At 42.2% G+C, this 24,578-nt stretch overlaps 1 protein-coding gene across 6 annotated transcripts in view; it reads left to right on the top strand.

Moving 5' to 3' along the window:
* LOC123603947 (core histone macro-H2A.1) overlaps positions 1 to 24,578 on the top strand; it is a 79,239-nt gene that overhangs the window by 36,790 nt on the left and 17,871 nt on the right. For 3 of the 6 annotated variants that reach the window (XM_045489529.1, XM_045489497.1, XM_045489507.1), the window contains exon 5: positions 16,687 to 16,794. In XM_045489529.1, the coding sequence (XP_045345485.1) occupies positions 16,687 to 16,794 (108 nt within the window). Of the gene's footprint in view, positions 1 to 16,683; positions 16,795 to 24,578 lie in introns of all 6 variants that reach the window. The other 3 variants (XM_045489516.1, XM_045489493.1, XM_045489520.1) reach the window with 1 other exon arrangement.

Below are 24,578 nucleotides of genomic sequence, written 5' to 3'. Positions count from 1 at the left end.
TCCTCGCTGCCTGGCAGAAAGCCCAAGGTGATTTTGGGAGAGCACCTGTTTCTTTTTTGAGAAATAAATATTGAAACTGAAAATTGAGTGGTGAATGTTCGGGTTAGGGATGCCAAAGAAAGAGATTGGTTCTTTCGAGAAGCCGCCATCCTTGCAATTAAGAGGCCGATTTTGCTGGCTTTTTAATGAGCTTTCTAGCAGGTCGGACATCAGGGTGAAAGAGAGTGTGCATAGGGAATCCTGGATTGATGATTTCACGTAAGGCATTTTGGACACTCAGTCCTTTGTGTTCTTAAAAAGGCCACTGACTCTGACTGGTGAGGATTTGTGCCGTTCAGAACAAAACAGGGTGCAGGTACAATACATGGGGGCTTTGAGATTTGTAGAACAATACAAAAAACTCCAAAATCAACATTTCAGAGCTTGACAGAGAGTATTGCTTGCTAGCGTTTTCCCTTCGGGCCAGGATCTGAAAAGAATCTACCACTATCACCATTTCTTAAAAGAAAATGGCATTTTAATCCGAGAGGCTGGGAAGGGAAATAGTCCCTGACTACAGGCTTTATGTAAAAGTTCATGAAACAATTACTAATGATTTGAATGTTGTGATATCTCACGAGGCACCTGAGTGCGACTACCCTGTCTTGGGCTGGGAACCTTGCGCGGAAGAGACAGCCATTTGCCAGGTATAGAGGCTGGAGAGAACCGGGGAGGAAAAGCCCGTCCTGTACAGACAGGGTTTGGCGGCCTTCTATCAAGGCCAGTGGCTTAACAGGAGTTCTCTCACCTTAGACTCCTTTTCCCCACAAGGAATTGAAGGCAGAGGGAAGTCCAGCAGTTTTCTCAAGGTTACATCACTAGTAGAACCAGAAATGAAATGCAGAATTTCAGAGCCCAAACATAGTGTCACTTGTATGACCTTTGACCGTGGACCACTTACTTTTCCTTGGCAGAAGCCCCTCTGTTCTGTTGGTGGAGGGCTGAACGCCTTCTGTTATAGGTGAGTGGGGCAACAGCTTAAAAAGTTTTTTTAATACCACATCCTGGGCTCATCGTGAATATATTTGTGCCTTTGCAATATATACCCAGCTTACAATTTCCCCCTCTCGTTCTCTATTGCACTGTTTTCCAGTTTTATTAAGCTGTGCTTGGCGTGCAGCACTACACGCATTCAAGTATACAGCATAAGGACCTCACTTAAATACATCATGAAGTGATTATCACACTAAGTTTAGATGACCTCCCTTGTCTCATAGAGATACAAAAAAAAGTGTTTTTCTTTATGATGAGAACGCTTAGGACTGTCAACAACTTTCACATATGCCATACAGCAGTGTTAACTATGGTTGTCCTGCCGCACCTTACATCCCCTGTACTTATCTCCTCACTGGAATTCTGTACCTTTTGGGGGAGTATTTTAAAAAAGCAGTGTAGTTGCCCTACAATGTTAAATTAGTTTTGGGTCTTCTCGGGATGTTTTTACTGCGTTCGCCGCACCTGTAGCTGTCATCTGTCACTGTGCAGCATCGTTACGGTAGCATTGATTTTATCCTCCGTGCTGGACCTTTTACCCGTGTGACTTCTTCCCTCCATAACTGGAAGCCTGCACCTACTACTGCCCTTGACCCATTTGCCCTTCCCATCCAACCCCCTCCCCTCTGGCAACCACGAGTTCTCTGTATTTATGATTCTGTTTCTGCTTTTTGTTTATTTATCTCTTTTGCTTTTTAGATTGCACAAGTAAGCGAAATCTTGGTATTTATCTTTCCTCTGACTTATCTCACTTAGCATAACGCTCTCTAGGTCTGTCTATATTGTTGCGAATGGCAAGATCTCATTCTTTGATATGACTGAGTAATATTCTTTTGTATGTGAATGTGTATTAAATGTGTATGTGCCACTTCTTTATCCATTCATCTATTGATACTCACTTGGGCTGCTTCTCTCTACTCATTATTGCGAATAATACTGCAGTAAACATAGGGGTGCGTGTGTCTTGTCAAATTAGTGTTTTCGTTTTCTTTGGGTCAATAGCCAGTAGTGGAATTGTTGGATCACATGGCAACTGTATTTACTTGTTTTGCATAGTGGCTGCACCATTCTGTAATCCCACTAGGGCTTCCTTTTTCTCCATATCTTCGCCCACAGTTGTTATTTCTTGTCCTTTTGATTTTAGCTATTTTCATAGGTGTGAGGTGATACCTCATTGTGGTTTTGCTTTGCGTTTTCCCTGACGATTAATGATGTCGAGCATCTTTTTATGTATCTGTTAGCCATCTGTATGTCCTCTTTGGAAAAATGTCTATTCATGTTCTCAGCCTTTTTTTTTCAATGTTTTAATTTCAGAGGGAAAGACAGAGCGTGAGTGGGGGAGGGGCAGAGAGAGAGGGAGACACAGAATCTGAAACAGGCTCCAGGCTCTGAGCCGTCAGCACAGAGCCCGATATGGGGCTCGAACTCAGAAACCGTGAGATCATGACCTGAGTCGAAATTGGATGCTTAACTGACTGAGCCACCCAGGTGCCCCTCTCTGCCTGTTTTTTATTGGATTATTATTTTGGTGTTGAGTTGTATAAGTTCTTTATATATTTTAGATATTAATACCTTATTAGGTATATCATGGCAAATATCATTTGCTATTTAGTAGTCTGCCTTTTCATTTTCTTATTTTTTTAATATTTATTTTTGAGAGAGAGAGAGAGACAAAGCACGAGCAGGGGAGGGGCAGAGAGAGACAGAGGGAGACACAGAATCCGAAGCCGGCTCCAGCTCCAAGAAACTGTGAGATCATGACCTGAGCTGAAGTCGGATGCTTAACTGACTGAGCCACCCAGGAGCACCCCCCTCACCACCACCGTTTTCATTTTCTTGATGGTTTCCTTAGCTGTGCGGAAGCTTTTTAGTTTGATGTAGTTCCAATAGTTTATTTTTGCTTTTTTTTCCCTTATGTGGGGAGACATATCTACATAAATGTTGCTAAGGTCAATATCAGAGAAATTACTGCCTATGTTTTCTTCTGTTTTTATGGCTTATTGTCTCACATTTGGGTCTTTAATCCCTTTTGAGCTTATTTTTGTGTGTGGTATGAGAAAGTGGTCCAGTATTTTTCTTCTGCATGTAGCTGTCCAGTTTCCCCCCACCCTTTGTTGAAGAGACTGTCTTTTCCCATTGTATATTCTTGCCTTTGTTGTAGATTAATTGACCATATAAGCATGGGTTTATTTCTCGATTCTGTTCCGTTGATCTGTGTGTCTGTTTTTGTGTCAGTACCGTACTGTTTTGATTGCTACAGCTTTTGGAGTGTATCTTGAAATCTGTGACTGTGATATCTCCAGTTTTGTTCTTCTTTCTCAAGATTGCTTTGGCTGTTTGGGGTCTTTTGTGGTTCTATACAAATGTTGGTTTTACTTGTTCTACTTCTGTGAAAAATGTGTTAGGGATTGTGTTGAGTCTGTAGATTGCTTTGGGTAGTATGGACATATTAACAATATTATTCCATTCCGTGCGGGTGGAATATCTTTTCATTTGTGTTGTCTTCAATTTCTTGATAGTTTTCAGGGCACTGGTCTTTGACTGCCTGGGTTAAGTGTATTCCTAGGTATTTTATTCTTTTTTGTGCAATTGTAAATGGGATTGTTTTCTTAATTCCTCTTTCTGCTCTTTCATTTTTAGTGTATACACACCAATTACTGTGTATTAACTTTATATCCTGCAACTGTACTGAATTCATCGATTACTTCTAGTAGCTTTTTGATGGAGTCTTTAGAGTTTTCTATGTATGGTATCACTTCATCTGCATAGAGTGACCCTTTAACTTCTTTACCAGTTTGCATCCCTTTTATTTTTGTTTTTCTTTTTTGATTGTTGGGGCTAGGACTTCCAGTACTATGTTGAATAAAAATGGTGAGAGTGGGCATCCTTGTCTTGTTCCTGATAGAGGAAAAGCTCTCACTTTTTCACCAGTGAGTGTATGATGTTTGCTGTTTTTCATATATGGCCTTTATTATGTTGAAGTATATTCCCTCTAAACCTACTTTATTGAGAGTTTTTATCATGAAGGGATGTTGAATTGTGTCACATGCTTTTTCTGTATCTGTTGAGATGATCATGTGATTTTTATCTTTTATTGTGTTGATGGTGGTACATCATGTTGATTAATTTGCTAATACCGAACCATCCTGCATCCTTAGACTAAAAATCCCACTTGATTGTGGTGAATGATCCTTTTAATGTATTCTTGCATTGAATGCAGTTTGCTAATACTTGGTTGAGGATTTTTCATCTGTGTTCATCAAGGATATTGGATCTGGAGCCCTGGGACCCTGCTCTCATCCACCCATGCTACCAAGGTATAGGGGAAATGTAAACCATGGCACTCATCAGCCCCTCTGACGTGAAAAGAGTTCCAGCAGCTTCCCTGTCACTTGGTGGAGTTATAGTGCTGGATCTTTTATATACTAGCTGCTCTTTTTACAATATTTATTTATTTTTGAGAGAGAGAGGGAGAAAGAATGTGCACAAGCAGAAGAGGGCCAGAGGATCTAGATCTTTTATATACTGGCACTCTTTTTTTTTTAAGTTTATTTATTTATTTTGAGAGAGGGAGAGGGAGAGAGAGAGAGAGAGAGAGAGGGAGAGAAAATGAACCAACCAGAGGGCAAGGGGCAGAGAGAGAAGAGAGAGACAATTCCAAGCAGACTCCACACTGTCAATGCACAGAGCCTGACGCAGGGCTTGGAGTCATGAGCCATGAGATCATGACTTGAGCCGAAGTCGGACTCTTAACCAACTGAGCCATCCAGGCACCCCTACTAGCTTCTGTTTTAAATCAAGGCTTTTTTTTCTGTGCCCAAGGCTAACAAATTTGCTCCCAGTCCCTCAGTATCTCCTTCCCTACTGCACTTCGCAGCAGCGGGTGGGGGGTTCCCTTCATCACTGTGTCTCTTTCCTTCTGTTATTTTCTGTGTGGTCTCTTTATCTTTGTTGTACGAAAGCTGTTCAGTCAGCCTTCAATTCTTCAGAAGGAATTGCTCTATCAGTAGCTGGAGGTTGGGTGTGTCTATGACGGAGGTGAGGGTCAGGGTCTTCCCACGTCATACTTTTGGACTGGAACTCTAGTTGAAAGTTTGAGCCTTTTGACCACTGACATCCAGTTCTCCCACAAATATACAACTATAAATAAAAAATTAGGTACAGACACTTAGGTGGAATCTGAGCGAGGTAAGGGACCTTTTTAATCTCCATAGTACATTTAACTCCATTAGGGTGTATTTTTTTTCTTTATTTTTGTCTTAACATTGTGTTTGACTCATTTAGGTTATCTTATGTAGCATATAGCACTGAGTCTGCGTGTTGCATGGTTGGAATTTACCACCACGTGGCTATCCATTCTGCTCTTGAGAGATTTAAGTTGTTTGCAATTTGAGGCTCCTACCAATATTCCTGCTATGAAAGTACATGCGTTTTGGTGCACACATGTTGTATTGTCTTGGGAGTATACTTTTAAGTGGAATTGTGGTATCACAGGGTATTCATGTGTTCAGCTTTAGTAGAGAGTGCCAAATAGTTTTCCCGAGTGGTGGTGAAAGTGAGCATTCCCATTGCAGCAAATGGGGATTCCAGTTCTACATTCTTGCCAAGGCAGGCTTTTTGAGAGTTAGATTTTAGCCAGTCTGATGCCTGTGCATTGTCTTCATGACCATTTAGCTTTCGCATATGCTGAAACAAATTTTGGCCCTTTGGATAGTTCCTTTTGTGCTAGTGTTTTAGGCAGTTTTAAAAATGTGGATTATCTATCTCTTTTAAATACCTTACAGTACATATTTATTATGGATATGAATTCTTTTTTTATTGAGATATAATTGGCATTTAATATCATATTAATATCAGGTGTACAACATGATGATTTGATATTTGTGTATATTGCAAATGATCACTACAGTAAGTCCAGTTAACATCTGTCACCATATGTAATTATCAAGTTTTTTTTCTTAGGAGAACTTCTCAAGTCGGCTTTGTTAGCAACTTCCAAATATGCAGTACGGTATTAAAAACTATAGTCACCGTGCAGTGTATTACATCCCCGTGACTTTGGTTTTTTTTATCACTGGAAGTCTGTACCTCTTGACAAGCTTCACCCATTTCACCCCCCCCCCCCACCACCTCTGTCAACCATCAGTCTGTTCTCTGTATTTGTAAACTCGGATTTTTTTTTCTTTTTTGCGATTCCACACATAAGTGAGAACATACAGTTACTTGTCTTTCTCTGTCTTGATTTATTTCGCTTAGTATAATGCCCTCCAGGTCACATCCTTCTTTTTTAGTGATAACACTCTATTTTGTATGTGTGTGTATATGTATATATAAAATACATGAGGAGATAATGTATAATAGGATACATATCTAATAGGACGTATTACATGTAAGGACATATATATCAGGATATAAAATATGTTAGTATATATAATATATAAGTATCTTTATCAAATTTCACATTGTCTTTAGCCATGTTTTCATTGATGGATACTCAGGTTATTTTCATTACTTGGCTATTATACATAATTCTGCAGTAACCCTGCAGGTGCACATATATTCTTGAGTTGGTGTTTTGTTTTCTTTAGAAGTAAAAATTGTTGGATCATTTGGTAGTTCTATTTAATTTTCTGAGGAACCTCCATAATGTTTCCCATGGTGGCTGTACCAATTTACATTTCCAACCACAGTGCACAAGGAACTCCCCTTTCTCCATGTCCTTACCAGCACTTAACTATTTATTATCTTTTTGATAATAGCCTAACAGGTGTGAGGCAATAAATACCTCACTGTGGATTGGATTTGCATGTATCTGGTGATGAGTTATGTTGAGCACCTTTTCACGTACTTGTTGCCTGTCTGTATGTCTTCTTTGGAAGAGTGTGTATTCAGATTCTCTGACCACTTTTTTTTTTAAGTTTTTACTTAAATTCCAGTTATTTAACATACAGTGTAATAATATCAGTTTCAGGGGAACAGTTAGTAATTTAACACTTCCATACAATACCCAGTGCTCATCGTGACACGAGCACTCCTTAATCCCCATCACCCATTTAGCCCATCCACCCCCCCCCACCGTTCCCCCTCTGGTAACCATCAGTTTGTTCTCTACAGTTAAGAGACTATCTCTTGGTTTGCCTCTGTTTTTTTTCCCTTTGCTCATTTGTTTCGTTTCTTAAATTCCATGGATGAGTGAAATCATATGGTATCTGTCTTTCTCTGACTTATTTTGCTTAGCATAACATTCTCTAGCTCCCTCCACATCATTGCAAATGGCAAGATTTCATTGTTTTTGATGGTTGAGTAACATTCCACTGTGAACATATACCACATCTTCTTCATCCGTTCGTCAGTGGATACTTGGGCTGTTTCCATAATTTGGTTATTGTAGATAATGCTGCTATAAATATCGGGGTGCATGTGTCCCTTGAAATTAGTATTTTTGTGTTTTTTGGATAATAGGGTAGTTCCATTTTTAACTTTTTGAGGAACCCCCAAACTGTTTTCCACAGTGGCTGCACCAGTTTGCATTCCAGTCAATATAGCAAGAGGGTTCCCTTTCTCCATACCCTCGCCAAGACCTGTTGTTTCTTGTGTTGTTGATTTTAGCTATTCTGACAGGTGCAAGGTTATATGTCATTGTAGTTTTGATTTGTGTTTCCCTGATGATGAGTGATCATGAGCAGCTTTTCGTGTATCTTTTGGCCATCTGGATATTTTCTTTGGAAAAATGTCTATTTGTGTCTTCTGCCTAGTTTTTAATTGGATTTTTCATTTTGGGGTGTTGAGTTTTATAAGTTCTTTATATATTTTGGATACTAATCCTTTTTGAGATAGGACGTTTGCAAATATCCCATTCTGTAGATTGCCTTTTAGTTTTGTTGATTGTTCCCTTCCCGGCACAGAAGCTTTTTGTTTTGATGCAGTCCCAGCAGTTTATTTTTGCCTTTCTTTCCCTTGCCTCAGGAGACATACCTGGAAAGAAGTTGCTGCAGCTGATGTCAAAGAAGTTACTGCCTCTGTTCTCTTCGAGGCTCTTTATGGTTTCAGGTCTCACAGTTAGGTCTCTGACCACTTTTTAATAAAAAAAATTCTTTTTCTTTTGCTATTAAGTTGTATGAGTTCTTTATACATTTTGGATATTAACCCCATATCAGATACAGATTTTCTTTGACTTATGATGGGGTTGTGTCATGATGAAACCGTTGTAAGTTGAAAATATCATTAGGTTGAAAGTGCATTTAATACACATAATTACCATACATCATAGCTTTAGCCCAGCCTACTGTAAACGTGCTCAGAACACTTATTAGCCGACAACTGGACAAAATCATTTAACCCAAAGCCTATTTTATAATAAAGTGTTGAATATTTCATGTAACTTATTGAATACTGTACTGAAAGTGAAAAACAGAATGGTTCTATGGGTACAGAATGTTTGCGTAAGTCTGTCAATCATTTACCATCATGACTCTGTGACTCACTGGGTGCTGTGGCTGCGTGTTGATGTCCAACATCACGAGAGAGTATAGTACTGCACATTGCTATCCTGGGGAAAAAAATCAAAATTTAAAATTAAAAGTATACTTTCTACTGAATGCATATAGCTTTTGCACCATTGGAAAGCAGAAAAATTCAAAGTCAGGGCCTGTCTGTATATGATTTGCAAATAATTTCTCTGAAGGTGGCCTTTTCATTTTGTTGATGGTTCCTTTGCTCTGCAGAATCTTTTTGGTTTGGTGTAGTCCCATTTTTTATTTTGCTTTCATTGCCTTTGCTTATGATATCATATACTAAACATCATTGCCAAGAGCATTAACAATGAGCTTACCATCTGTTTTCTAGGAGTTTCTTGGTTTCTGGACTTGCATTCTAGTCTTTAATCCATTTTGAGTTAATTTTTGTGTATTATGTAAAATGGCGGTACAGTTTCATCCTTTTGCACGTGGCTATCCTATTTGCCCAACATTGTTTAATTGCAGTGATTGCCCTTTCCCTGTTGTAGTCTTGGCTCTTATGTCATGAATTCATAATATGTGGGTTTATTTCTGGGCTCTCCATTCTGTTTCACTGGTCTGTGTGTCTGTTTTCGTGTTGATACCATACTGTTTTGATTACACTTGTATCTCATAGCTTTGTAATATAATTTGAAGTCAGGGAGCGTGATGACTTCTGTTTTGTTCTCCTTTGTCAAGATGGCTTTGTCTTTTGGAGTCTTTTGTGATTTCATGTAAATCTTAATATTGTTTGTTCTGTTTCCATAAGAAATGCCATTGGAATTTTGATACAGATTGCATTGAATCTGTAGATTGCTTTGGGTAGTATTAACATTTTAACAATATTAATCCTTTCAATCCATGAGCACAGAATATCTTTCCATTTATTTGTGTCTGGTTTAGTTTCTTTAATTAATGTACTAGAGTTTTGAGGATATAGTTTTTTGCCTTTTTGGTTAAATTTATTTGTAATATATTTTATTTTTTGATGCAACTGTAAATGGGATTATTTTCTTAATTTCTGTTTATGATAATTGTTATTAGCATATACAGATGCAACAGATTTCTGTATATTAATCTGGTATCGTGAAACTTTATTGAATCCATTTATTCTAAGTTTTTTAATGTATACTTATTTTTGAGAGAGACAGAGTGTGAGCAGGGGAGAGGCAAAGAGAGAGAGAGAGACACACACACACACACACACACACAGAATCTCAAGCAGGCTCTGTCCTCTGAGCTGTCAGCACAGAACCTGATGCGGGGCTCGAACTCACGACCTGTGAGATCATGACCTGAGCCAAAGTCAGATGCTTAACTGACTGAGCCACCCAGGTGCCTCTATTCTAACAGGTTTTTGATGGAGTCTTTTGGGTTTTATAGTATCATGCTATTTGCAGACAGATACAGTTTTACTTCTTTCTGAATTGGATGCCTTTTCTTTTCCTTGCCTAATTTCTCTGGCTAGGACTTCTAATATAGTATTAGAATAAAATACATATATATAATATATATATATATGTATACATACATACTGTGTGTGTGTGTATATATATATATACACATATACATTATATGTATAGTATATATATATACATATATACATATATAGTATGTGTGTGTATATGTATGTATTTATATATATTCTAATATATATTAGAATAAAAGTGGCAAGAATGGGTATTGTTATCTTGTTCCTGATCTTAGAGGAAAAGCTTTCAGCTTTCCACTAATGAATATGAAGTTAGCTGTGGGCTTGACATTTATGTTTTTAATATGTTGTGGTATGTTCCTTCTATACCCAGTTTGTTGAGATTTTTTTTATCATAAATGGATGTTGAATTTTGTCAAAGACTTGTTCTGCATTTGTTTAGGTGATCATAGGTTTGTGGGGGGTTTTTTACCCTTCATTTGTTAATGTGGTGTATCTGATGGATTTGTGGGATATTGAACCACCCTTACATCCCCCACAGTAAATCCCACTTGATCATGGTATATGATCCTTTTAACGCATTGTCAAATTCATTTGTTAGTATTTTGTTGAGTGGCTTGCATCTGTGTTCATCAGGGATATTGGCTTGTAATTTACTTTTCTTATGGCACCGTTGTCTGGTTTTGGTATCGGGGTAGTGCTGGCCTTATAAAATGAGTTTGGAAATGTCCTCTTATATTTTGGAAGTTTTAGAAGGATTGGTATTCATTCTTCTTTAAATGTTTACTAGAATTAACCATTGAAATCTGGTCCTGGACTTGTGTTGGTTGGTTGTGAGGTTTTCGATGACTGATGCTATATACCTTTACTAGTAATCGGACTGTTGAGATTTTTATTTCTTCATGATTCATTGTTGGTAGTCTGTGTGTTTCTAGGAATTGGTCCATTTCTTCTAGGTTGTCCAATTTTTTTGGCATATAATTGTTCATAGTCATCTCTTAAAATCCTTTGTATTTCTGTGGTATCAGTTGTATCATCTCTTTTATTTCTGATTTATTTATTTGACTCCTCTGGGTTTTTTCTTAGTCTAGCCAAAGGTTTGTCAGTTTTGTTTATCTTTTCAGAGGACTAGCTCTTAGGTTAATTTATCTTTTCTATTTTTGTCTATGTGTTGCTGCACTGATCTGTATTATTTCCTTCTTTCTACTAATTTGGGGCTTCATTTGTTCCTTTTTCTTTTTTCTGGTTTCTTTTGGTGTAAGGTTATATTGTTTGAGCTTTCTCTTGTTTTTTTTTTTTTTTTTAAAAAAACTTTATTGTTTATTTATTTTTGAGACAGAGAGAGACAGAGCATGAGCAGGGAAGGGGCAGAGAGAGAGGGAGACACATAATGTGAATCAGGCTCCGGGGTCCAAGCTGTCAGCACAGAGCCCGACGCGGGGCTCGAACTCACAAACCGTGAGATCATGACCTGAGCCAAAGTCGGACGCTTAACCGACTGAGCCACCCGGGCGCCCCTCTCTTGTTTTTTCGAAGCAGCCTGTGTTGCTATACACTTTTCCTCTTAGAACTGCTTTTGTTGCATCTCGTAAGTTTTGGCATGTTGTATTTCCGTTTCCCTTTGTCTCAAGGTATCTTTTTATTTCTCTTTTGATTTCTTCTTGACCCGCTGGTTGTTGAGTAGTGTGTAGTTTAATCTCCACATATTTGAATCTTCCAGTTTTTTTTTATTCGTAATTGACTTCTAGTTTCTTGGCACTGTGATCAGAGAAGATGATTCATACAATTTCAGTCTTCTCAAATTTTTTAAGATGTGTTTTGTGTCCTAAAACATGATCTTTACCACAGAATGTTCTATGTGCATTTGAGAGGAATGTGTATTCTGTTACTTTTGGACGGAATGTTCTGAATATATCTATTAAGTCCACCTGGTCTAATGAGTCATTGATTTTTCTGTCTGGTTGATCTATCTATTGATGAAAATGGAGGTATAATGTCCCCTATTATTATTGTATTGCTTTCTACTTCTGGCTTTAGGTTTCTTAGTGTTTGCTTTATATATTTATGTGCTCTTGGATTGGGTGCATAAATGTTTACGGAATTTATGAAATATATACAAATATCTTCTGGTGGGATTGACACATTTATCATTATGTAATGGTCTTCATTATCTGTTATTGTAGTCTTTGTTTTAAAGAATATTTTACCTGATACATGTACAGGTACCCCAGCCTCCTTTTGGTTGCTAGTTACATGAAAAATATTTTTCCATCATTTCACTTTCAGTCTGTCTTGTCCTTGTGAAGTAAGCCTCTTGGAGGCACCGTATAGATGAGTCTTGTGGGTTTTTTTTTTTATGTTTGTTTATTTTTGAGGGAGAGAGAGAGAGTGTGAGCAGGGAAGGGGCAGACAGAGGGAGACACACAGAATCTGAAGCAGGCTCCAGGCTCTGAGCCGTCAGCACAGAGCCCGATGCGGGGCTGGAACCCACAAACCGCGAGATCATGACCTATGCTTAAGTAGGATGCTCAACGGACCGAGCAACCCAGGTGCCCTGATCAGTCTTGTGTTTTTATCCATTTAGCCTCCCTGTCTTTTGGTTGGAGAGTTTAGTTCAAAAGAAATTATTGACAGGTATGTACTTGTTGCCATTATGTTGTTTTCTGGCTATTTTGTAGTTCTTCTGTTCCTTTCTACCTCTCTTGCTCTCTGCCTTTGTGATTTGATGAGTGTTTTTAGTGGTATAGATTTATCTTTTGTGCATTTACTGTAGGCTTTTGCTTTGTGTTTATCATGGACACACAGGTTTATAGAACAACCTATAACAGTTTATTTTAAGCTAATAACATAAGTTTGAACACATTCTCAAACTCTACATTTTTACCCTCCCAACATTTTATGTTATTGATGTCACACTTTATGTGTTTTAATCTTGTGCATCCCTTAACTAATTATCGCAGTTATTTTTACTACTCTTGTGTCTTAACATTCATATTAGCTTTCTAAGCGATTAATTCTCTACCTTTAGTATAGATTTACCTTTATTAGTGAGAGTTATACTCTCATGTATTTTCCTATTACTAATAGCACTCCTTTCTTTTCAGCTTAAAGAAGTCCTTTTAAAAACATTTCTTATAAGGCTAGTTTAGTGGTGATGAACTCCTTTAGCTTTTGCTTGTCTGGAGACTTATTTCTCTCTCAATTTCAAAGGACACCTTGGCCAGGTAGAGTATTCTTGGTTGGAAGTTGTTTTAATTTTCAGTACTTGGAATATATTGTGCTTCTCCCTTCTGGCCTACAAATTTCTGCTGAAAATCTGATAGTCGGATGGGGGTTCCCTTGTATGAAAACAACAAGTTGTTTTTCTCTTGCCACTTAAAAGATTCTCTCCTTGTCAAAAATCTTTAACTTGTGACATTTTATTATAATGTGTCTTGGTGTGGGTCTCTTTGGGTTCATAGTTTTTGGAGCTCTGTGGGCTTCCTGTCAGGATTTTCTTCTTTTTTTATGGCTGAATATTTCAGTATATATATACCACAGTTCTTTACCCATTCATCTCTCTGTGGACACTTAGATTGTGTCTGTGTGTTGCCCGTTATAAATGATGCTGCTGTGATCAGGGGGTATGGTTCTCTCTTTGACACAGGATTTTTGTTTCCTTTGGTTATATTCCCAGAAGTGGAATTGCTGGATCATATGATAGTTCTGCTTGTAATTTTTTGAGGAAGCTTCCTATCGTTTTCCCCTAGTGGTTGTCCCAGTGTATAGCATGGGCAACAGCTTTAATGGTGGAGGCCCTGAGCAAATGAACCATTGCTGAAAGCCACCAGGATTAATTATCACAGGCTAAGCCTTATAATTTGGCTTCATAGGCAGCTGCTGACTTATACCCGGGTCCCAGAGAAGCTGTCACAACCCCATCTAGTAAAACCAGCTCCCTTTCTTGGATACCTGAAATTCTGAAAGTTAAGGCTTTCTCACCTCTAAAAGTCCAAGTATTTGGGGGGCATAAGCACTAAATCCTTATCTACTTATCAACTGTATCCCATTCCCAAGTGTTTACTGAGGACCCCCTGCATGCACTGCACTCCCTGGGTAGAGCAGTAGTTCTCAAAGGTTTTTGCTTGCCTACATCCTAAAACAATTTTGAAGATATTTATATCTCACACATTTAAATTTTGACAGCTAAACTTTTCATAATAAATTTAAATATCTGTGAAGTGTATAATTTTTGGTATGCAAAACACGGTTTCATCACTCATTTACATGTATCCAAAGAAATTGAAATACAACGTTGATTTGGAGTACCATCATTTAAAAACATACAGACAAGCTCTTTTTTAACAGGCAGCAAATTTACATTAGTTTTCTCCTTGAACTCGTATTTCCCTTTCACTTGTCCCACAATATTTTATCCTAATGTCAAACATTTTATGCTGCTGGTATTTTCTTGATGTTCAGAACAAAAATAAGGTATATAAATTTAAATTTACTTGGAAAAAATTTCTTGTGATCATAAATCCACTAAATGCTGTGGATTCTACAGGATTGGATCATTGTCACATTTATTAACACACAGTTGATCACACCAATACTGTGCAAATTTAATAAATATTAAGGAAAATATTCCCTCAACTGTATCTTTTTTTTCCCCATAACCGTGTCTTATAATGGGATAGATGGAGATCGTTTTTATAATTCACTCAGGTTCCTAGGACAGTTACTTACTTATAAAATGAAACAGGGTTCAGCATCCTATATTTGGATATTTATAGGTGTAAGTACTTGGAATGTCTTACGTACAGAAAGTAGTTGAATGGGAATGGAAAGGATTTCGGGGCACAGCAATATCACTCGATCCTCCGAACTCTTGAGTTATGTGGCAGCAGTCACATAGTAATCTGTCATCAATTTCTTTTAGTATGTTTTAGTTCACAATTGTTTTAGTTGGACAGAAAAGTTACAGAGACAGTCCAGAGTGTTCCTGAATGCCCCTCACCAGTTTCCCCATCGTAACATCTTCCATAACCCCGGTACATTTGTCACAACTAAGAAACTGGCACTGTTAACTCCATCAGTCTGTTCTTTAATGATCTCTCATCTGTTAAGTCATTTTCGTATTTCTCCCGTTTTGTTGAAAGCACAGAATTAGAAACATCTGAGTAGTGAAAGGATTTGTCACCCAGCCTTTCCCTTTCTTGTTTCCTGGAAAGTGTATTAAAAATAGGCTTACTAAGACTTACCACGTAACTGTGGGTTATACCTTTTTCACTGTTGGTCTATCATTTGTCCAGTCTGGCGTACTGGAAGAATTAGGAAAGCCATAATAGTGATCATTTTATCATATCTTTGCTAATACCCTGTTTCGTGATAAAATAATTTTTCTCTTATTTATATCAAAACCTTGGAGCTTCGGATTTAGGTCATTTCGTTTATGGAAAATGTTCGAGGTTGGCCATAGAACTTAAATGTCAAAGCATTCCTTCTTGTTACAGTGTTGAGTAAAACTAGCCCTTATTTTTTCAATGTAAGCAAAAATGTTAATATGTTAATGAATTTGAATCCCTAAGTTGGCATGTGGACAGGGTCTGTGGTCCAGAGCCTTCCTTCATAAATGCATGGTCATCTGGGATACCTTTCATCCCCTGTTTTCTTGGTTTCCTCACACTGGAGCATCTCTCAAGAGTGATGTCCTTTTTGATCGTACTTGGGAAGGGAAAAGGCGAAGTATCTAAACACAAATTGACATTGTTCCCGCTATCCTCAGTGTATGATACATGTGAATGCAGAACATCCCCAAATGAGCCAGAATACCCATTTCTCTTATAATCCTCATGCTTAAGAGAAATGCATGAAAGACTGGTAAAGTCCTGTATCCCTTTTCCCTCCCTGGGGGTGTGCCAGGCTACTAGTCACTGTGGGAAGCAGGACAAGGGTGGTGGTGCAGGGAGTTCTGACATGAGACCTCTATCACATGTGCAGATCACTTAGGGTAGATCACTTTCAGGAAAAAGTACATGAGAAAGTTGAGGATCTGGAAATGAATTAAACCTCTCTGGACAATAGACCTTGCAAGGTCCTTAGGAACCCCAGGGTATACATATCTGAGTCGGGTTGGGGCTGGAAGGAGGCCCATGAGATGCTGATATCCATGCCCACTATGAGGACGGGGAGTCCCCAGGGGCAGCGGGACTCAGCAACAGCCACCATAGGGATCCTTCTCCAAGGCTGGTTTTCATGAAGGACAGTTGGGAGTGTCTTACCTACCGGGCTGGAAGAGGTTGCAGGATTATGGTTCTTGGTCTGATTTTTGCTCTTTGAGAACTAGTCACCAGGAACAGATTGCTTTTTCCCCTCCAACTTGAATAGTGTGCAGACATCGAGAAAGCAAAGACCCTTAAGTAAGAGATACTTAATTGGCCTAAACTTATAAAAATAGTTGTTCTCGATTATCATTCTACAGTAGAGTTTTGCCTTTAAGTAGCTGTGTGTTTACATGACAAAGTGATGCAAATACAGCTAACTGTCCTCATAGAACTCCCCAACTTCACAGTGAGCCTGCAGCTCCCAAGCTGAGACAGGCCCCAAACTGGTTGTGTTTTAGTTTCCTGTTTTCTGCAGTATTAAGGGGAGGGCCTGTGAGCTTCCTCCCCATTAGAAAAGCCCAGATTCCTTTGGTCTCTGCCTGCATGGGCCTCATAGTGACTCTTGTATTTGTGCAAGAAGAAGCAGGGCGAAGTCAGCAAGGCAGCCAGCGCCGACAGCACCACCGAGGGAACGCCGGCCGATGGCTTCACAGTACTCTCCACCAAGAGCCTCTTCCTCGGCCAGAAGGTAGGCAGATGTGCGGCCTCGGTCTGCTCGCGGCCCTGGGACAGTCGGGTGGAGGCCACCTCTGTTGCAGGAAGGCCTGGGGATTCCCGGAGGCCACTCCTGGCCGTGTGGGTGTGGAAGGAGGAGTGGGTAGCCTCACGGGGGGCTGCGGCAGAAGCAGTGGGGGAGAGTGGCAGGTGGGAAGAAGAGGTAGTGGTAAAGAAGCGGGAAAGCCGCTCCCGTGGTTGGTGGGGGGGGGGGGGGGGGGGCTCGGGACAACCCCGGGGTTAGTCTGCAGAAGAAGCTACTAATGTGGGATACACTGGTCATCATGTAGCCCCCGGCCAGCAAAACTGCCCCAAGTCAAAGCTGGGTCTTGGAAAAGGAAAGGTCTAGTAGGCAGCGCACAGGCTCGGGTGGGCACTGAAGTCAGAGCCTCTGCTCCGGGGGCGGGATTGTTTTTAGACGTCCTTAGGTAATGGGTGCACTGAGCCACCTCTGGACTCCTCAAGCCAATCTTTTGTTTGTTTTAATCGTGGGCAATGTATTTTCAGCCATCCCAGTGATGCAGCTTTGCCAGGACGCCATGGTTTTGTAAAAGATGATTCACTTTTGTTGAAAATAAAAATGATGCAAAGGCTTTTAAGACCTGAGAGTGAGAGTTAATTAATAATGCTCTATTAACACCAAAAACAAACAAAACAAAACAAAAAAACAAACAACAAAAAAAAAAACGGGGGGGTGGAGAGAGAGGGAATTACGCTTCTCTTAATGTTTCAGTCCTACGTGAGAAACAATTAAAGGCATGAATGAATTTGACCTTCATGTAAACTGCGTTGTGGCTAACAACTTGGTTCTGAAGCTGCATCATTTTTACAACCTCACTGTCAATTTTCTTTTGCATCTCAGTGACACAGCCCTCCTGCTCCTGCATTGCAAGCGCTCCTTCCCCTCTTCCCCCCTTCCTGTCACTAATTGCACTCAGGCTCTCATGATGCAATTCCTGTGGTGGACCTTGTGTTCCAGCAAATAACCATTGCAGCTGACATTTTATAACCATTATCTGTATTTTGTACGCATTTTTCAAAGGGAAAAATAAGCAGCGCTTGTCATCTTAAGGTCTGGGGCTTTCAGAGTTTTCATTTAAAAGATTTTTGTTTTTATTTGTTTAAAAGTTTCAACTCAGCAATGAAGGCAACCATCTGGGTCTACTTTCACACCCTTTAACTTGTCCTCTGGGTAATACACGGAACGTTAACGCGAAGTGCCTTCCCACTTGCTTTGGTTTGAACTCGAGTGTGAACAGCCTGCTCTTGAGGGGTAGCTCCAGTGTCTTTAGGTCCCTGTTGCAGACCGTCAGCCAGGCCTGGAAGCCGATTCAGCAGGTAGAACAGTTCAGGCCCTCCTGCTGTCCCCCACCGTCTCTCACGCTTTCTCCCATCCCACCCTTGGGTGCCCTGCCCCTGGCCTCTCCCTTCCCTGTGGTGGTCTTGCTGTCTCCTGCTGACTACCCCACAGCCAGCCTCACACCCCCTTAGTGGACGAACTCCAGTACCCTCAGAATAGCAGCACTCAGCCACACAGGTGTCCATGTACAAATGGATGCCCTTCTCGATCTCGGGGGTCAGGGTCTTGTCTGGGTTCTGCTGCCTGTGAGCCCTGGAAGGGAGCTGGCAAAGGCCGCAGACACCTTGCTAGTTCCTCTGCAGCACGCAGTGCCTTCTTCCCCACCATGTGGGGTCTCAGGACCAGGTGCCACAGGCCTAACAGTACAAGAGAGTACAAATCGGCAAACACTGTACCCCATTCAGGATTGGGAAGAGGGGAGAGCAAAAAGCTATAGGGAAGTACTGACACTGCATAATAACCTACAGATGTGTCATCTAATGTTGTTTAAGAAACAGGAAAATGGGAGAAGTAGACTTGGCAAAGAAACTAATATGCCTGTCTGAGGTCTTGACTTCTGTTTGGTTGAGCTGAACCCCGTGTAAAGCGGTCAGCTGTCAGAGAGGGGGCTGCGTGCAGACCCAGACAGACCACCCACCTTCTTTCCCACATCTCACAGTTAAGTGTCAGTGGGGAGAACAAACACTGAGCTACCGCGAGGCTGCCCTCCGCATCAAATGTGCTGCCAGGTTAATGACCCAAAACTCACACATCCAGGGCGAGGTACCCCCAAATCCAGCACCACACATGCCCTTTAGCAGGCATGCCTCTATCTCCCCAACTGTGGCATCACAGAATAAGGGAACACCTCAAGTCAGCCTGGGTGCCAGCATCGGAAACTAGTGTGCCAGCAACCCTTTCTGGAACGCTGGGCCCTGAAGTGTGAGGTAGAGCACGTATTTATGGTCAGGAGCGTTATTTTGCAAGCAGTACTTTCTGGTTCTTTATTGGCTATTACTGTGGGGTGAAAGTCATGGCTTAATAATGCAAGAGGGGCAAGAGTCCTAAAACTGATGAGAATTTTCATACAAAGCGCATTTTAAAATGTTACTACAGACCTTAGTTCGTTTTTGTTTTTTTATTCAAGCTAGTTAACATAGAATGTAGTCCTGGCTCCTGGAGTAGAACCCAGTGATTCATCTCTTCCATACGACACCCAGTGCTCATCCTGAAATGTCCCCTCCTTCATGCCCATCACCCATTTAGCCCATTCCCCCACCCACCCCTTCCCTTCCAACAGCCCTCAGTTCTCTGTATTCAAGAGTCTACGGACGTTAGTTGTGAGTTGGATTTTAGGCAGTGTCCTAAGAAGGGTACCTGAAGATGAAGACCGTATCGTACCCTTTGTCCCACGAGTCCTGTTTTCCCATCTTTGGCCATGAAACCCATGCTTGAACGCTGCAAGCAGGAGAAGGTAGAGAAAGGTGATACTGCACCCTGCACATCCCTGCAAGGCCTGGTTGCTAAGCTACTCACAGAAGCTGGCCCAGGGCTCAGGAGCCTGGAGTCTAATTATCATTGACGATGGTGTATTTCAGGTTCTCAAGTCTCAGGAGTGATCGTCCTCATTACTCTGCTTTTATCCAGCGTTCACACACATTGTTGAATTGTTTTCAAAAAGAAGACAGTGCTGTGAATCTGAATCTACCGAATGTTTTTGCTTTGTGCTTCAACAGAGATTCACAGCTTCCTTCCAGAGATTGAAAAACCTGATGGGTTTTTTTTATTTCCAAAAAATTCTTCCAATGTGTATTTCCATAAACCTGTGTCAGTGGTAGTAACTGATTGGGGCTTCCTTGGTCAGCAGTAGGGAAGGCAGCGTAAGGAGAGTGTGAGTGAGTCTCCAAGCCTCCCAACTGTCAGGATCGGAGCTGCAGCCCCATAGGCCACTAAAGGCATGGGGCAGGGTACTTTAGGTTTTCTGCCTCGCAGAGACACCCGATTCCCAGAGGCTGGAATATTATAAGGAGAGGAGGCAGTTGAAACGGCAGTGAGGAGAAAAGGGCTGATGCTGTCTTTCTACCCCTACAGCTGACAATGGGCCTCTCACATGCCATGAAGGGTGCTGGCTCCGGGCTTCTAGGCCTCCAGCGGTGCTCACATGTGTCCTTTGTGTGGCAGGTCTAGCCTGAAACCTGCCAGATGCTACCACCAGACGTGAGATCTTCAGGAGAATTAAAGCTGGAGATCTGGGGATGTGTGCAGGCAGGGCATCAGAGCACCGTTAAAGAAAACCCCTTGATCCCAGAGGCAGGGCAGGATGGGGCCACAGAGAAGACACAGTTCTCCATGAGGGGCTTAGAAACAGTGCCCTCTCCCTTGGCCTTGGTTGAAGTGGACTTTGGTGACAGGAAGAGAGTTGCATTGTATATGGCCAGCACAAGGAAATAAGACTGGTCAGTCTTTTCCCTTCCTTGTCCATTGTGAAGGCATTGTCAAAGAGATGTCAAAACTTAATAATTCCAGGCTAGATTTAACATGTCCTTCAGATACTGTTTATCAATTACTTTTGTTTCCTAAAATGGAATTTTTGATAAGTAAAAAAAAAAAAATAGGATTCCTCTAGCCAAATAGGTCATGTCAAGGCACAGTCCACATATCTGTCTAGTAGTTCCAAGCCACTGGCTCCTTCCCTATCATTGGCAGGCCTCCTTCTGACCTGCCCTAAGTGGTGGGGGCCACAGCCTGCCTTCCAGAAAGACCAGGTTGGCCCTGAGCCACTTGAGGTCCATTGCAGACCAAGGGCCCGGTTTCTGAGCTCTGGCATTTCCATTAGCCCTGCTTTAAGAGAAGAGAGATGTGCATTTCACCTCAGAGTTGTCGGAATGTTTGACATTCAATTCCAGCTCTGTTTGTGTGCCTGTAGCAGCCTGAGCACTGTCTCGGGCCTCTTGTGGCACTCAGGGTTAAGAGACAACCCAGTCTCTGCCTTCTGGGAGCTTCTCCTAATGAGTTCACTTGTGAGTAGAGAAAAAGGACTAATGTGGACATAACCACTGGAGGGAATATGGGGGTACTACAGACCGAGAGACCGGATGTGGTAAACCCAGCTGAGATTAGGGTAGTCAGGGCCCAGAGGTGGAAGGGTCTCACGGGACACTTAGCTAGGTCCCCTTCTTCCACCTCCACAGCCAAGTAGGACCCCCTTCTGCTCTCTAACGGGCAGTGCCGTTTCGTCACTCTCTACGGTGGCCAGCAATCTTCAGATGTTTTAAACTCCCCGTGGTGTCATTCAGAACTTATTTTTCCTTTTTTTTTGTTTTTTTTAAGACTTTTATTTATGTATTTTTTTAATGTTTATTTTTGAGAGAGAGAGACAGCATGAGCAGGGAAGGGGCAGAGAAAGAACGAGACACAGAATCTGAAGCAGGCTATAGACTCTGTGGTGTCAGCACAGAGCTCAACATGGGGCTCAAACTCATGAACTGCAAGATCATGACCTGAGCCAAAGTCTCAGTCTCTGACTGAGCCACCCAGGTGCCCCCAAAACTTATTTTCCCATCATTCCCAATGATAAGACAAAGAAGTAGAGACCTTATTCAAATTGCGAAATCATTAGTCCCGCCTCCCAGAGAATCAAACTAAATACCAGAATTTTCGCAGTTACCCAGAAATCTTATTTCCCAGCCCACAGGTCCCCCTGCTCTGCCCTGTGCTTCATAGAGCCATGTGGCTCCTGGGGGAAGGGGGTTGGGACTTGGCAGGACTGGCCATCTTTCCTGGCCCCACCAGGCCTATTTGTATGTACCCACTGGACAACAGGATCCTTGCAAGACATTTGCACACGTGGCCTGTTTGTATCCCATGCTCATGGGCTTTCTCCTCCTGTTCAGGGGAGCTTTGGCCTTTGTTCTTAATCATTTCACTGTTGGCTTCTGTCTACTGGCCTGCCCGCCCAAGCCAATCTGGTTACCCAGGTGTCTTTCCAAAGTGCCTCTAGCCATGTGGCCTCTCCCCTCGCACCCATGTCTCTCCCAGACACACACAAGGCTCCCCCCACCCCAAACACATGCTATATAGTTCAGAGGTGGTTTTTTAAAGTACCTCTATATATTTAATAGCAGAATGGTTCTGTGGCTCAGCCCCTCACTCTGAGGACTTGTACTAAGCCTGGTACACAGCGGAATATAGTCAGAAAAGCAAGACTCAGATGTGAGGGAGAGTGAGAGTACTTGGTTGTCTGGGAATTCTCTGTTGCAGGGGCCGCGGCTCAGTGCGGTGCTTCAGAAAGCAGGCTGCCTCTGTCAGAAAGGAAGGTGCAGAGAGTGAATAGGGAGTTCTGCAAGGAATTTGCGCTGTCTGCGACCATTCCCTCGCTTCAGCACTGCCATGAAGCCCCCGGAATCCACCCCCCCCCCACACACACACAGTTTGTCCAGAGAGCCCATCCCACAGGCAAAAGGGGGCTTCTCCCCAGGCAGAGTCAGAGACCATGTTCTGGGGTCTTCTCTGCTAGCCAAATCAAAGCCCATGTAAAACAGCTGATTTTCCATTGAGGCATCTCCAAGTATAAGTTCAGAAGCATCTACACCATTGGATAAAAAATAGCATGAATTTTAGGGATCTGAACATGTCTTTTTTTAAAACAACAAGAAAGGAAACTCCTAGGTATCCTAAAAGTGTACTTATCTATACCATACCAAGTAAAGTGTTGCTTTCCCGGTTTTCTCCTTTCCCTTCCTCCCTCAGCAACCTGCTACTACTTTACAGTATAGGGTCTTGGGGTGTTTGTTTTAGGAGGAAGGGCAGGGAAGATTCACTTAATTTGAGTTGCTATAAACACTGTTTGCTTGAAGTGAGATGCAATACTTATATGATAATCAAACCCTTCACCTTGTCCTGAATCCCAACTCCTCACTTGCCTTCCTCGAGCCCCCCTAGTCTTGCCCATGCACACCCCTTCTCCCTCAGCACAGCAGTTAGCACCCTCGCCCCAGTACTGGTCTCTTGTATGCCTCTGTCCTGCAGTGCTGAGTGCTCTGCTGTGTGAGGTCACCCCCCCACCCCCCACCCCCCTGTGGGCTTCTTCCAGGTTCGGGGATGTTGGTGGCCCCTGAACCACCTGCAGTGCTGGGAACCATATCCCAGGAAGTCCCGGTGCAGAAAACTTGTTCCTCTTCCACCTTCCAGCCCTAACTAGAAGTGGGACCCTGCTGAGCCTTTCTCCAGTCGTATGACCAGATTTCTTTCCAGAAGTGCTTTCTCACAAAGAATGACTTAGTTTCAGCAGGTCTTTTTTGAGAATCTCCTGTCTACTTCTGGGAATCAGAAATGCGGGTTTGTATTTCTGGTGCTTATAGGGTGTCAGGTTTTTTGTTTGGTTTTGTTTTCAACAAAACACTTGGCCTCAGAAATTCAGTGCATTGGAGCTTAGTTGCCAAGAGCCTCCCTGCCAAGTGGCTGCACACGGCCCTGTCCTCCAAGTGCGTGCCTGGACAAAGGCTCCTGTCCTGCTGGGCCCTGCGGCTGCGGGCAGCTCTTCCAGCGTGGATCACAGTGGGTCCCAGGCACCAGCTCCTCTGAGGGCTGCTTAGGCATTGCTCTTGGCTGCAGCTGTTAGGAATTCATGTCACTGAAGGATAAGCGTCTTAGAGAGTGAGCTAGCACTTTGCTGTAGGCACTTGGACCTAAGAACAGGAGGGGAAAGGGTAGGACCCAGGACAGTAGTCCTGGGCCAGCTAATTCCACTTGTCCTTCTGACAGGCGAATCTAGAACTCAGGGCTTCTCTCATCCTTAAGCTTGCTAGAGCAATGGAATACCTGTGGGAAGGGAGGACATTCATTGGCTCTTCAAAGAGAGCCAGTTGGTTTCCATGCTCATGAAACTCGAGGAAAATCCTCGACCCAGTGGGCCTCCACAGGGTGAAACATTTTAAGAGACACACGGTCTTGCCAGAGAACTGCTGGTTCTCTTCCTGGCTTTCACCAGAACTTCAGGATTAGAGGTTTCTAAGCAACAAACCATCTTGCTCCTTGCTACCTCCGAGCAGGGCAGGGGAGCCAGCCAGCCAGTAGTCAGGGTGATGGGGACAACTTTAAAGACCCATGACCAGTTAGAGGAGAATGGCAGAGCTACTAGGGCTTTCCCACACCAGCTGGGACTTCTGTACCATCCCAGGGCTCAAAGAAGAGGTCACATACACCGTTCCCACCTCGGCAATGAGCACCCCGATGCTGGGTCCTGATAGCTGCTGTACTTTGTTCCTTAGAGGGAAGTGGATCCACCAGTCCACATGGCTTATGCCTCCCTTTGGCCCCAAGCGTCACCCAGCAGGTTCTGGAGCCTCAGCCTAGCTTGCTTCCTTTCAGCATCCCGAGCAGCCCTGGAGCCTTGTTTGAACTGGATTCATTTTAGCCAG

This window comes from Leopardus geoffroyi, chromosome A1 (assembly GCF_018350155.1).
Source record: "Leopardus geoffroyi isolate Oge1 chromosome A1, O.geoffroyi_Oge1_pat1.0, whole genome shotgun sequence".
Taxonomy (NCBI): Eukaryota; Metazoa; Chordata; class Mammalia; order Carnivora; family Felidae; genus Leopardus; species Leopardus geoffroyi.
This window is presented reverse-complemented; position numbering and strand designations above follow the sequence as displayed.